At 34.3% G+C, this 14534-nt stretch overlaps 1 protein-coding gene across 2 annotated transcripts in view; it reads left to right on the forward strand.

Annotated features, from left to right (window-relative positions):
• The window catches only part of EFL1 (elongation factor like GTPase 1), an 82578-nt gene that overhangs the window by 21185 nt on the left and 46859 nt on the right, over window positions 1-14534 (forward strand). For both annotated transcript variants that reach the window (XM_049812519.1, XM_049812520.1), the window contains exons 13-15: window positions 3952-4103; window positions 4824-5002; window positions 5698-5833. In XM_049812519.1, coding sequence (XP_049668476.1) covers window positions 3952-4103; window positions 4824-5002; window positions 5698-5833 — 467 coding nt within the window. The remainder of the gene's footprint in view (window positions 1-3951; window positions 4104-4823; window positions 5003-5697; window positions 5834-14534) is intronic.

A 14534-nucleotide genomic window follows, 5' to 3' on the forward strand; every position in this document is an offset into this window, starting at 1 on the left:
TCCTTGAGCTCATGGAATTTAAACTGGTAAAAACTGTATGGAGAGAAAGTATTCTCAGCCACTTCAAAAACATTGTTTGTGGCATAGGAGATGCATCACAGACACTTCTTGGTGGTAGTACCAATGTTTTGGAAATCAGTTGATGTTCTGATTGTGGTGTTTCCTTTTTAAAATGGTCTGAGGGTTAAAAGGTTAAAAAAATAAACATAACACTTTCCATAATAATCAGAGGCCAATTTATGTTTGGGTTTTTTGTTGTGATTATTCACTATGAATTTTTGAAATGTTTTGGAATGAAGTCTGTCTTTGATAACATGGAAGGGTAGAAAAGCTATCATATTCAGAGGATTGATTGCACGGAGAAGTTTAGTTGTCGTTCAGTTTAAACTAAATGAGTTATCCCAGGGGAACGTTGGGAAGTCAGCAGTAGCTTGCTTACATTACCTGAAACCTCATGCATTTAATCAACAAGCTACTAAATGTTAATAGTATATATATTACACCCTTTTTCACGTTATTATTTCCATAGCATTTGTTTACCACATGGTTGAGGTTAAGATGAGTTAGTAATAATGTGGTTACCCATCTATGTCAGCTCTATTACTTGTGCCTGGTTCATGTGTATGGTGTCTGGAGGCTGTAGCATCTCTGTGGAGGTAGGGACTCTCTTTTTCTTTCTGCTCCAGAATTTTCATTTACTGTTTTTTGTGTGCCTGCATGTTCCCATTTTTTTCTGCCAATATTATGAGGCTGTAGATCCTTTCTTATGGAGTGAAAAGGGGATAGAAGAAATGTGGTAGGGAAGAAGAGGAGAGAATCTTTCTTCTGTTTTGGGCAGCATTTGTTCTAAATTGATTTCTTTTCTGATTGGTTTTGCCAACTGGAGAAATTTAATAAATCAGGGAATAATTTAAAACTGGTTTTGTTGCGGATCCAGTGGCTTATGTGCATTAATCTTGTTCTGTGTTCTGCTTGAGTGTGTTACAATTCTGTATAAGGATTTATTTGACAACATTATCTTTTTGTGGTTTCTAATGATACTACTGGGAGTGACTAATTTTATAGAAATTGATGCTGACAGAAACCAGGATGGAAGTCTAGGTTGTACCTACTAGCTAAAGTCCCACCCACACTCAATCTGCTTCTTATCAAATTGAGACTATAATTAACTGTGCTTGTATGTATTATACCTTGCACAGGTGCATTCAGAATTTTAAGGTACCTTTAACATTTATGATTAGGGCTATTTGACACCTAAATATACTGATACTTTTAAAAATACCTTGTAAAGGGAAAAAAAGCAAAGAAACTTTTTTCTTTTACTCTCAGGTTTATTTACACAAAATAAAAGTATTTTTGGACAATAAAATGTGTTGGAATGCACACATATGTCCTCATGTGTATACTATGCCATCATACATAGACTGCGTTTATGACACCCTTGGCTGTCTTATCTGTACTTTCCCTATCAATCTCTCTCCTTTGGGAATTTTTTCAGACATTCCAAAACCTTAAATAGCTTTGAACAGCTGCCTTCAGGAAAAAAAAAAATCATCATAAAGTTTTCTTCTCCACCATCTGCTTTGCATTTTGTATTGTTAAGTCTCACTCTCTTTTGCAAGAAAATAAACCAAAGAGAAATACCACGCTCCAAAATTTCAGAGATACATATTCTTAATTCTGTCACAGTGATTAATAGATGCTTTTTTAAAAGAAAAAAAAGAAAGAAAAAAAAAAGTTTCTGAGGAGTTTGTAGTGGCAATTTTGTCTTGCTTTTGCCTTTTCTATGACATGCAGTATGTCTGTCCCAGGTTCTGAGTTCTGAAAGTCTGTGCTTCTGATTCTGACATTTTATCCAGAGGGCCTCTCTTAGGTAGTTTTTAGAGAGATTTTTAGTTTGTGTATGGTTTTCTTCCTCTTTTGAGTTGAATGTTTGGATTCAAGGTAAGCATGATAACTGTGTTCAGAGTGATTTCCTCAAGTTCTAAGAATTTTGGTAAAATGAAGAGTCTCATTAAGCATTTTTTTAAAAATTAAGTTTCTTGCAGAATGTGTTGTATGCAGAAAAACATCCATATTATGATATTAAAAAAAAATTTTACTGGAAGTGAGTTGGTCTCAGCCACAGAAGCAGTTCAGGGCTTTTCTCCCCTAATTAATCCGGTTAAGGGCAGAGTAAGCGTCCAGTAAGTGTCTCTACTGGCTACACATAAAAACTTTGACCATTAAGTGATGGGTTTTTTTCCTTGTTTGGGAGTGTGGAATAGTTGATGTGGGGATGTGATTCAAACTTGTTTTTTAGTAGCAGTCATAATTATGTGCCTGTGGTGTAAACAAAAATTACTCTACTGCTGTAGTGCTTCTGGTCATCAGACTGTGATTGATACAACTGACTGAAAGAATCCTAAACCATCTTAATACTAAGAACTGTTAATTGTTCTTGCCTCCATCATATGAGCAAATGCAGCCATAAGAACACACCATGTAGGTGGGGTTTTGCTGTGGGATTGTGTTCACCTTCTTGAGTTGAAGTCAAGATCTAACACTTTGTGATTAGTTTGTCCAGTTGTGTTGTACAAATGCATGTTTTATGATAAAGAAAATTATTCTGTTTTCTCTTGAGTTAGAATTCCATTAAGAATATTCATATAATACAAAAAATGCATTGGTTATTATTTTGGAAATAAATTCTTTATTAATGCTGGAAAGCAATATAAATTTCCATTGCTCCCAATCGGAAAAAAAAAAAAAGAAACCATTCTAGTTCCATGAAAAAAATTATATCTGCATAACTTAATTTTTTCCTGCTTTTAAGCCACAGTGATAAAGTTGGGGGTTTTTTAATGTAGGCACCTGACAGCATGTTACATGAGAAATTGTGGATATTGAAATTACTAAACAGAATAAATTATTCTCAAGAGTATCTGTAATGATTATAGAAGGATCATAGGTTCAGCTCTTTTATATGGGAAATTAATAGAAACAGGGGAGGAACTGGAAAGGGAAGATGACTAGTATCTGAAATTAATTTCCTTGTTTGGACTTAATTAAATTAGAAAGTAACCTCATATCACAGATTTTTATTTAGGGCCAGATTTAAAAATCAAATGGACAGTTTTAGGCAGTGCTGTTAGACTTCATATATGTGTAACTCACTTTGCTGTTTAAAATGCTTGAAAAGAGTTGCGTATAAAAACAAGTCTGTTAATATTGCCTTATGTAGGAATGATAATGTAATTCTTAAATTTTTATTATTTATTGCTTTAAATCTTACATTAAAGCACTTTGTTTTAAGGCAGGGTTTTCCAGTGAGTAGATGGAAAATGCATCAGAATATTAAAATTAGTTTTTGGTGGTGGTGTCTCAGTTTTAAGTCTTTTGTCCTTTATGAAGCTATTCACTTTACGGAAAGGTAGCTATAGCAAGCAGAGGCTTTTCCCTGCATTTGAACACTTGCTGTAAAGAACACCTTAAAATAATAAAGATATCACAAGTAATTTAAAATGACAGTGTTTGGTCCCTATTTATTTGGAAGAAAAGTCTGGTTGTTTTTTCTAACTATCTTGGTATAGGTAAGCTTAAATTAGAATATTGTATGCTTAGTCTTAGCTGTCATTATAGCTCAGGATAACATACTGGACATGGTGTAAAAAGCAATTTTGAAAATTGGCTTGGATCTTTTCTGAAAAAGTAGGAATTCACACATCAGTGGGAGAAACTTGACTTATTTTAACAAAATAAACCGAAGCTTAACATGATGGCATCTCCCTAAACATGGTAGAGGAAGAGTTTGCTAATTTTAGCTGACTTAAAATACGTTGTATCATGGGGACAAAAGGCATTCTGCATAAGTTTTTACTTATGCCAAATATAGTATTCTAATTATTGTGATTTAATTTAATTTAAAATAAATGACATTTCCAAATACTAATGTTTTAAAATACTATGTAGGCCTTTAACTCAAGAAGAAATAGCTCATCGGCGTGAACTTGCAAAACAAAGGCATGCAGAAAAATTGGCAGCAAATCAAGGAAAGGAGCTGTCAGAAAAGCCCCCAAGTGAAAATTCATTTGAAGTAACTGGGAACACTGGTGATATGAAAGGTATGTAATGTTCTACTATCTGTTTTTCTCAGAGGACCTTTAATAGTAGTGTCTAGGTGTTGTCAAGGGGCTGTGTTCCTTACAAAGAATCATCCACATGCCAGTCCAAACAGTTCAACAGGTGGAACTGAACGAAGAGTAGAGGAGGGATTTGTAAGAAGGCTGATAGTTCATAAATGCTGCAGTAGCGCCATGGATACCTGTTCTATGGCCTGAGAATGTGGTTGGTGTCTGTACTTTGAGTCAGCAAAGCCAGGTGATGCTTGAAGGGTATGCTCTGCTGAAAAATTAAATAATTCTTACTCTTAAGTAGAAAGGTGCGGCAATTGACTTTTGCCCTTGTGTATGGGGTAGAAAGTTTCAGGTTTGTTTAGCTTACTGCTAGAACCTTCTTACGGACTTGTAACTAGCATAATTTATGCCAATATAACTTTTTAATTCCTTTAAGCTTTTATGAGAGTAACTGTTTCATTAAAAAAAAACCAAAAAAAAAACCCAAAAAAACCCCCAGAAACAAAAAGCCTAGTAATAAATTGGTACAAAAGCAGTGTATGAGCAACAGGAATGGATTATGAGTTACAATGGGGCATTCTTGCCATCTTGTAATGTGTTGCCAGGTGTGGTAGAATAATATGTAATTGATTTTTTTTTTTTTTTTTGCTTCAGATGATGAGGCAGAAACTGCTTTTATTCTTCATATATTTTTCTAACTTTGATTAGGTGAAGAGCAACATCTCACTGGTCAAGTAGAGATCGTGACCTCAAAGGCAATGAAACAGGAAGCAGACAACAAGGAGTCTTTCATTGCTTTTGCTAGAGTGTTCAGTGGCATTGTGCAAAGAGGGCAAAAGATCTTTGTTTTAGGACCAAAATATGATCCTGCTGAGTCTTTGCATAAGGTAAGAGGTGACAGTGAACTGTTACCATAACTTGGGATTCTTTTGAAACACTGATGACTTAACTTTTTACACGTTGCTCACTCAATAAATAAATAAATACAAAGTTCAAGTCAAAAATTCCAAAAAGTATCAAAAGTAATTTAGGTAATTCTGGTAATAGCTGATTGTGTCCATAAACTCATTATAAACCTTAACTTTTCCAAAATAGTTTAAGCACAGTGTTGTTTAGCTAACAATAAATCCAGTATGTGCATACTTTGATTCAAAGAAAACTTGTGAAGGAAAAAACAGTGCTTTTGGGGAACAGGAAGGTTCATAATAGTATTGAAAAAAATGATGTTAAATGTTTTAAGATTATGATCATAGAAGTGTATTACTTACGAATTTACTTTAAAAAAATTGTTTTATCAGTGACAATGAAAAATGAGCTAGGAGTAGTACACACCTAAACATTACCAAAGAAAGCATTGTTTTTATTTTCTTGGTAACATTTGCTTGTTTGCAACAAGACTGGAGTTTTGGAAGGGGGGGGGGGGTAAATTTCAAGTATATGTTGATTTTTAATATCTAACTTTTGAAATGAAAATGCTTTAGAATGCATTTCTTAGCTTTAGAATGGAAGGAGGTCTTGAGGAAGAAGCTTTTATCAGTACTAAGTGATAAATATCCAACACTGGCTGTTTTACTTTGCGTAGCTGTCATCCCAGTGTTCTGCTACAAATGATCTGCCATTAGTACCTCATATGACTTGCTGTACATTGGAGAATCTCTACTTGCTTATGGGAAGAGAACTTGAAGATCTTGAAGAAGTACCTGCAGGAAATGTTCTGGGTAAGGTGTAACTAGTATTTAATTTCCTAGAGCCTGAATCCTTGTATCATCCAAAATACACTGAAATTGTTTTGATGTGATTCATAATAAGAAAACTTAAATAAATCTATGAATGTTTTTAGGTATGTGTGTGCAAAAAATGAAGGTACTCTAATTAAAGTATGATTTCTGTGAACTTTGAATTGTGGTGAGGGAAAAGATGCATGAATAGGAGAAAACTAGGGATTACATTAGCCTGTTATGTTCAGGTTGGAGTATTACCAGGAACTGCCAAAGGTAGCAGTAAGGTCTCATATTTTATAAATTGCAAGGATTATTTATAATATTTTCTGAACAGTGGAAATTCTGTAATATGACTTCTTTAGTGATGTGGAAAATTGTAGTTTTATTTATGGGTCTGCTTGAACTATGGTGCTAAAAATTATTTAGTTTTATGGCTGTGGCAAATTTTGCACTTTCTCCACAGAAAAGGATCTAAGTGATAAGTCCTCTTAATCATTGAGTTATGCTCTTTTGTGCCAGATTCTGAGCTGCTTTGTTCTAGAGTATGAATAGCACTCTTTACTGGTTTTGTCCTTCATTTGTCTTTTTTTAATATAAAAATTAGTGGTTAGAATTTAGAAAGTGTGAACTTTAAAAATTATTTGATTATTTTTTTCATTTCGTGAATGAAAATGTATGAACTACAGCAAAATATAAGATTTCTTTTTTCCTCATGTCTATCATCTGAGTTTTAGCAATTTATAGTAAATATATAGTAAATTAAAAATAGCTTTATTCTGTCAGGATTGGATTCTGTTAATCAGGCAGTTAACCATGCTGGTTGCTTTTAGCATGGGCCTGGTGTTCAGAACATAAGCAGCTGGTGAATTAGTTTTATTTGGAAGCTTAATATTTTAAAATTCTGAATTATACCTTACTCTAGTCTGATGCCCAAGTTGACCATTTTCAGTATCAAAATGTATTAAGTATATGGTCTGTTTACTTCAAAAAAATTATTAAGAGTTTGGAGAGAAAAAAAACCAAACCAAACCACCCCAAAACATTCTGCAGTAAAAGGGACAGGATATTGTCTTTGTGCTTGCCAAATAATAAGTAGTCCTGGAGCTGCCTCCTGCAGAGAAAAATATATTGTAAGAATTATATTACGTCTTTAATGTTAAGATTTGGACCAAATTTCAAGAAATGTTTTTCTAACCAATTAGTTCTACGAAAAGGCTACTCTTCAATGGGGTCTAGCTTTTCCATAAAGAAAAGCATATTAGGTGAGTAATACAAAAGTTCTAAATGGTGACACAAGATTTGTCATATTTAGAAAAATTCATTAGAATTTTAAGATGATATTAACAGTCAAAGCTCTTAGCCAGACTATGTTTGGTATTTCATCTCTTTTTACCAGATCATTATCTAGTCTCTTTATATATTGACAAAACAGGTTTTCATTTTTACCTCAAACATACAAGCTCAGGTATATATGTGTTAGGTTTCTTTTTTTTAATCTGATGTTATTTTAAGGAATTTTTAAAACTAAAAGCCCTAGATATCTTCTTGTTCATTTGTTTCTCCCATTTCCTTGTGAAGCTGCATTGTTAATTTACATAAATTCAATAAACACCTTTAGTGATTTGATGATGATTTACCGCACTTGGGAGAAAATGCGATACATTTATATGAAAGGAATCTGTAGCAGTTGTGATGCAAGACTTCTATTATTCCAGTTAGTAACAATGATTTCTGTTTCAAAGGCCATTTATCTTCTAGCTGTAAAGCATACAGCAGTGATTTCTCTCCAGCCATATAAGGAAATTGCTTGTAGATTATCTAGTAAATTAAGGAAGCATTTCTGAAAGCTCTGTAGTTTTACTCTGTATAATTCAATTATTGCCATAAGGAACACACAGTTAATCGTGACTATTTCTACTTTAAAACTCATGGTATGGGTCTTTTTCAGATTATTTTTTTTCTTCATGGTTTGGGGGTTTTTTGCTATTATTTATAGGTTGTTTCTTACCAGGAAGCATCTGCTTGGTCCTAGTGAGCAGCCTTTTAATTCTTTATACTGGCTTATGCAAAGGTTTAATAATCAAAGACATGTCTTGATACATAGGTTGTTTCACTGAAAATGAAAAGATTTCATCCCTTGTTCCTTGTGTTCAGTTAATATTTACTTAAAATACTCATCTCCTTTTAATTGCTAAAAATCTGAGAAACTTGTGGTGAGATATTGTAAGAGGAAAAGGTAATGAAGCATACTGTATTGGAACTACAAAGCTGTCACACAAACAGAATTCAAGAACATCCAGCTGAAAAGCAATACCATGTCCTTGTCTAATATGCATAGTCATTCTGGCAAGCTTTGGAAGGTTATTTTCTGGTACTATTCTGAGTTCCTGGAAGTTAGGAGAGACAAACTGCTTTGCATTAGTTAATTTGTATTGCAAGTTTGCAGCTGAAATGTTTTGTCAAAAGTAGTTGTCAAAAAGCTTTAAGCAGTATGTAATTTTCAAGTAATATGGCAAACACAAAATACTGCTTCCTTCCACATAGCTGTTTATAAATCACAATTTTTCTTTTTTGCAGTCTCTGTGACTACCATACAATATTTGTAGTCCTTGAGTAGGAGGTGAAATATGATTTAAAACAAATGAAAAAGTTCTTGGGGACCAAGGATAATAGTCTTTGTAATAAATCTTTTAAAAATTATTTGTCAGAATATTCTATGAAAAGAGCAAAATTCTTGTCTCTGACAAAAACACCTGGTTTATAGAATTTGTAATTTAGAAGCACTATTGATTTCTCCACTCTGAGAACTAAAATGAGTATGTGAACAAAATGCCTTTTGAGGAAAGAGTACTGTCTTATTTTTCACTTTTTTTTTTTCTCTGCACTTCTGTTAGAGGTCCTGTGCCAGCAGACAGGAAATTATGCTTTGTAACTGGTACTAACTACTAGGTTCTGCTTTGCGCTATCAACGGAGACCTTGCAGGAGAAGAATCTAGTTACTGGAGCCACAGATACGGTTATAGTAGATTAGGTATGTGGCTTCTGATTCCAAATGGCACTTGTATTTAGTTGAAACTGCTGAATGAAAAACATGATAGTCATTGGAATGGGCCATGAAAGGTATCTTGAGGTTTAATTTGGAAAAATGTTGAAGTACTGATCCAAAAATAAATCATGTGTAAATGTTACTGTTTCAGGAATGGCTTATTTTTCTGTATCATGTCACAGGCCTTTTGCATGATAGGCAGTTGCTGAATTTGAGCATCCCTGTGGTCATCAGGTCTGACAGTCCTGGGAGTGAGAGCCTTGTCTTGCAAATGGTCCACCTACTTCTTCTTACTGCAGTGCTAGCCTTCTCTGTATTGCTCTGTTCTATCTTAAGGACCATGTGAACTTCTGTACAGGCTTCACTTGTCTTGCAGTTGGGCTGATGCCCTATTATCTTAATAGAAACAGCGTTACCTGTTTTCTAAATTCTAACTAGGTATGTCAAAATCGTGCTTAAATTCCAAATACAGAACTACTTTGTGCTTGCAGACGTTAAATGTGACAATTATGTATGACACCTAAATCTGTATCTCAAAATCAGCTCAGATCTTTTGATTCCAAGGCTTCTTGGTCACATTTTGTGCTCACCTTTTGAAAACTGCCTGAACATCCATTGGAAAGAAAATGTTACACGAGTCTTATGTGCTGTTTTGAAAATATTGTCCTTCCGAATCTTTAAGGAGAGAAACACTACTTAAATTCCAAAGACTCTTCGACTGATGTATTGTTGCATATTGTTAGTGACACTGTAATACTGACCTGTGTTTGCATAATCTAATACTATGCAAATAGCAAGCTATTGTAATTGCCCCACTTTCTTTAAATGTTTGTCCTTCTTTGCTATGACAAAAATTTATCAGAGAAAGGAGCTTGATACAAACAATCATCTGGCTATCCAGGTGTGTTAAGCTTCTTTATTATTATAGAAGCTTAGGTTCTTGCTGGGACACTCCCCCTTGTTGTACAGGAAACATCTATGGTACTGTGGGTTTCTGCCACCATGCAAACATCCTCTCTGGATGTGTTGTATTTGGCAGGAAGTCAGCCCCTGGCTGTAGCGTGAAATCTATTGATCTCTAGTTTAGTTATCATAGCTCTTCTTACTAGTGCTTAGTTTCTCTTATATAAAGGAAAACTATAAATGGTCCAGTCACAAAATGTTGATTGATTTAATTTGGAAGTTGTATGTAAGTTCTGTTTGCCAAGTAGTGTTAGATATTGTTTAAAAAACTGTAGAGACGGATAATGCAGGTACACAAATAGAAAAACTAAGACTAACATAAACATTTTTTTGTTAATGAAAGGTGTGGGGAAGCAGTATTTGTTATGTCATTTCATGAATGAAAAAATGTTGCTTCTTTACCAGGCGGGAAAACAATAACTTAAATTGAAACAGTGTTAAAAGTTCCACAAAGGAGATTATTTCAGGCAGGTTTTAAATTATTTCTGTTATGTTTCTATGTTAAGAATATTTCCTCTAAATCAAGACTACCTCTATCACACCAGTAAGTGTTTTGAATCATTAATAAGTCTGTATTCTGGGGAATGCAAGAGGAAGTGGGGACACTTGATTTGCTTGTTCCCATGCAAGAATCTCTCTTTTTATTTATATATATATATATACACACACACACATATATATATATGGTTTTTAGGTATTTATTTATTTAAACCAGGTAAAGTACAAATACAGGAAAAGTGTCATGTTGTAACTCTTGTTGTGATATTTTTGTGATTGAAGATGATAAAAAGAACTTAGTAGTTGATCCCCAAAGTGACAAAGGAAAAATTAGAAGGCAATATATGAGGAAAACGCAATTTGGGCTCATAAGTAAAGACTGAGCAACTACATGCCCTCCAGATGCACGTAATAGCTTCCCCCCACCCCCCTTTTTTTGTTATTTTCTTGTTGCTGTCCTGTAATTGAAGGCAAAATGCCTTTTTTGTTTTATGCAAAAAAAGGAGGTTTTTAGTAACAGAAACAGTTGTTGAAGGTAGTGTAAAAATGTATTTTAAATAGGCAAAAAAGAAGTAGTGTTTTTTTGTGATGATACCATGCACAGATGAAAGGCCTAGGATTCCCATACTGGGTATTGTTTCTTATTTCTGAGTAATTTAAGAAAACGCTGGTGTAAAAAAACAAGGAACGTGTTTCTGAGAACACTGGTTTAGGTATTTGTGTAAGTACAAGCATCTTTAGGTACTTGTATAAGTGAATAATGTGGGGTTATTTTGAATGCGGTTCAGTGTCATGTTTTTCTGAATAAATAATTGAAGGATCATCAAGTGATACATTTTTATTAATTTGAATAAATTTATCTCAAGGTGTGTTGCGCATGCACACTCGTGCATGTGCATACACAAGTTCAGAATAACATGCATCTTAAAATTGACATGTATACTGCTTTTTATCTGGCAGTACCACAACGATAATAGTCTTCTGTTTGCTAGCATACAAAAACCAGATTTTTCTTAGAGCTGCCTATATGACTGTTTAAGTGCTTTTTGTGTTTTGTTGAATACTGTTAAAAGCAAAGCTTTTCCCTTAACACTAGATTTGTAGTGCCTTAGTGTAATGCTCATAGGAGACTAAATGATTTCCTGAATGTTTTCAAATGCAGTTAACTATGTGAATATCAACTGTTCTACCAAATTAAGAGCATTTGTTTCTTTAACTTACCAAACGACATTGTTAAAAGCAGGAATCTAGAAGTCACTTCTGTTGCCAGCTCACTATGAACTGACTTCCTACATGACAAAGTGCTGTATAACTTGTTTTTTCTGTTTCTAAAATGCTTGTTTTCCCATACAATGTTCTTTCATGTTTTAATTATTTATGAAGCACTTACAGAATTCTTGACATGTAAACAATATGACATGGGAAATGTAGGTGATTACAGATTCATACTTCTGGATTTTTTTGTATCTTTCTGAAGATAGGTGCCATACAGCTGCGGATAGCATGAAGAGCTGGTATGAAGTAGTATAGCTAACCTCGTTACAAGGTGTCTAACAAGCATTTTATTCCTTTAGGACTTCATCGAACAATTTAGGAGCTTTTAATAAGCAGCCTCTGTTAAGAGCAGAGAGCAGCTGCAAGCAGCGATGCCATTTTAAAGGCCCAGAATGGCTTTCTAGGACTGATGCCAACCAGCAAGCATTACCACCTTCTGTGAAAGCCCTGGAACAGTCCTGCTGTTGCACCAGCCTTTTATTTCTGTGCAAACATTTGGTGGGCTAATTTCACTCTCTGAATCAGTAATGTGATTATTTAAAAAAAAAAAAAAGCCAGCTTGAAGTGATTCCAGCTGCATGGGCCATCTCATCTTAGCATAGTATGATCAGTGAACACAGGAGGGCAGTCTTTCTCAAGAATGTGACTGAAATTAGCGGAAAACAGTGAATGAAACAAAGAAAACTGAAACCTTTGTCTTCAGTTTTGGATTACTTACAGGTTTTTTTGCTAACTGCCATCTTACAACCCCATTAAAATAACCTTTCATTCTTAACTAGTTTATAGTAATCCAGCATTAATCAGGAAAAGGTATATAATTTAATGAATTTTGTTATTGAATTATGTCTTCTCTCTGTGAACTGTTGAGTTTACCTGACAACATTGTATCTATGTTAGTTTCCTACCCAATTAATGTTTTATGAATAGTTAAATTGTTGAAAAAATTAAATATGTTCAAGTTTCTTTGAGCTAAATACATAACAGCTAATCTGTTGTTTGACCTCTTTCAGTGTTGGAAACCGAAACCATTTTCTTAACTCTATTTTTGTGGTAGTGGACTTAGTCCATTTGCAGTTACTGCTCCTTGCTGTGTGTGGTTCCAACAAGCAGGCTGAGTAATTTGTGTTGCTTATTGGGCAATGTAATATCACATGGTGTGCAGCTAATGAACTAGTATCAAATGAAATTAGAAGTGTATTTTGCTGATTGTCTAATAAGTTTCCTTTACTCTGTTTGCCTTACCATTTCTGCTGGTTTATTTGTGATTCCATTTCAGGGGATTTGACTTGACAAATGTTTTTGCAAAAGAAATAAGTGATTCATTACCTTTCTTTCAAATCAACATCAACATATCACTGGAGAGGAAAAAATAAGTCTTAGGTCAGAGGTATAGCACTGACGTGTCTTTATTGACCCAGCTAAGGTTTTTGGGGGAAGAATACTTTGAATGGTTAATAGTTTTCTTATAAACCCTTTTTAGGCTGGTTGTTTTTTTAATTTATATTGAAGAATTTAAATTGCCTTTTGAGTAGCTATATTTTTTCTATTTTTCTGACTGTAGCTTCTTAAGACTATAAAAGGAAATCATAAGTGTAGTAATTCTTTCTGAAGAAAGCCACTTCTAAATTCTCTAGTGCTTCTGGAATGTTCTCTGCTCTAATTTTCAAGAGTTTATTATGAGACCTTAAACATGTGTTTAGTCTTGCCACTGGAATACAAGGGGTTTTTTATCATCTTTAAAAATTGAACTGTATAAGATTATTTAAGCTAAGTCATCATACGTTCATCTAGCCAAAAATGCCTTTAAGTTTGCTCTTAACTGCTGTTGTATTACAACATCAAAAATTTAAAATAATTAAGTTTTTGAGGAAAGGATATTCTGTGTCAGCTTTAAAGAAATTTTTAGTTATTATAATCTGTAAAATCTGAGCTTTCATGTAAATGAAAATTAGATTTCGAAAAAATCTTCCAAATGTGAGGCAAGCGCTACTGATTCTTTGGTGTTTGTATGCAAACAGATACTTGGCTGATGCTTGAGGTTTCCCAAATAGTACCAGAAGGAAAACTGCCCAGACTTGTCGATGTTGATTGTTGCTACTTATATGCCTATGGGCAGCAGTGGGACTAACAAGAGTCAAGACAATTTCATACCATTGCTGCTTGAAGAAACTCACAGCACAACAGCAGGCACATGCTCTGCAGCTTCTTAATAGAAATGATCTAGAAATAGGCTGGAGAGAGGGTTTCAGGTGCAGGCAGTCATCATTGTTTATCAGTCCTGTGTTTGCTTCAGAAAGAAGTGATTTTTGGCCTTGGGACTTTGAATTTCTTAGAAGCAGGGCCAATGTTAAGAGACCCACTCCTTTTCCTTGTGTAAGGGTGGAGAATTGACTTTGAGTCATTGTCTCTGGGAAGCTGTTACTCAGCCTTTCAGTAGCTAACTGTGGGTTTAGGTCCCAGATAGTAGCTGGCTTATCTCCAAAATTTCCAAATCTTCTGTGTCAGTACTTGGTTGGGTGTGATTTTTCAAGTGTCTTTAAAATGAGAGGATAGGGATTTTTCCCCAGTATTTCACAGTTACATTCTTTAGTCAGCATCAGTGTATTATTTTTGTCTCTTCCTCTATGAAACTGAATATGTCCATGGATAAATACAAGGAGAACAGTTATCTACAGAAATAGCCATATTTATTACTTGGCTAATGAACCTCTTATTTTTTCCAATACTGTAAGAGGAGTGTTAAAGTAGTTAGTATCACTGACGTAAAATGATAATAGAAGTCAAGGTGAAGTTTTGAGATAATTGGCTGAGCTCACATCTGTAATGTTGCATTTGGGTTTTTTTCCAGCATACTGAGATACATCACTGATGATTTTGGGAAATTACCTCACGTTTTCATTTAAAGAGCCTGAAAAC

The sequence above is a fragment of the Accipiter gentilis genome, chromosome 10 (assembly GCF_929443795.1).
Source record: "Accipiter gentilis chromosome 10, bAccGen1.1, whole genome shotgun sequence".
Lineage (NCBI taxonomy): Eukaryota > Metazoa > Chordata > Aves > Accipitriformes > Accipitridae > Astur > Astur gentilis.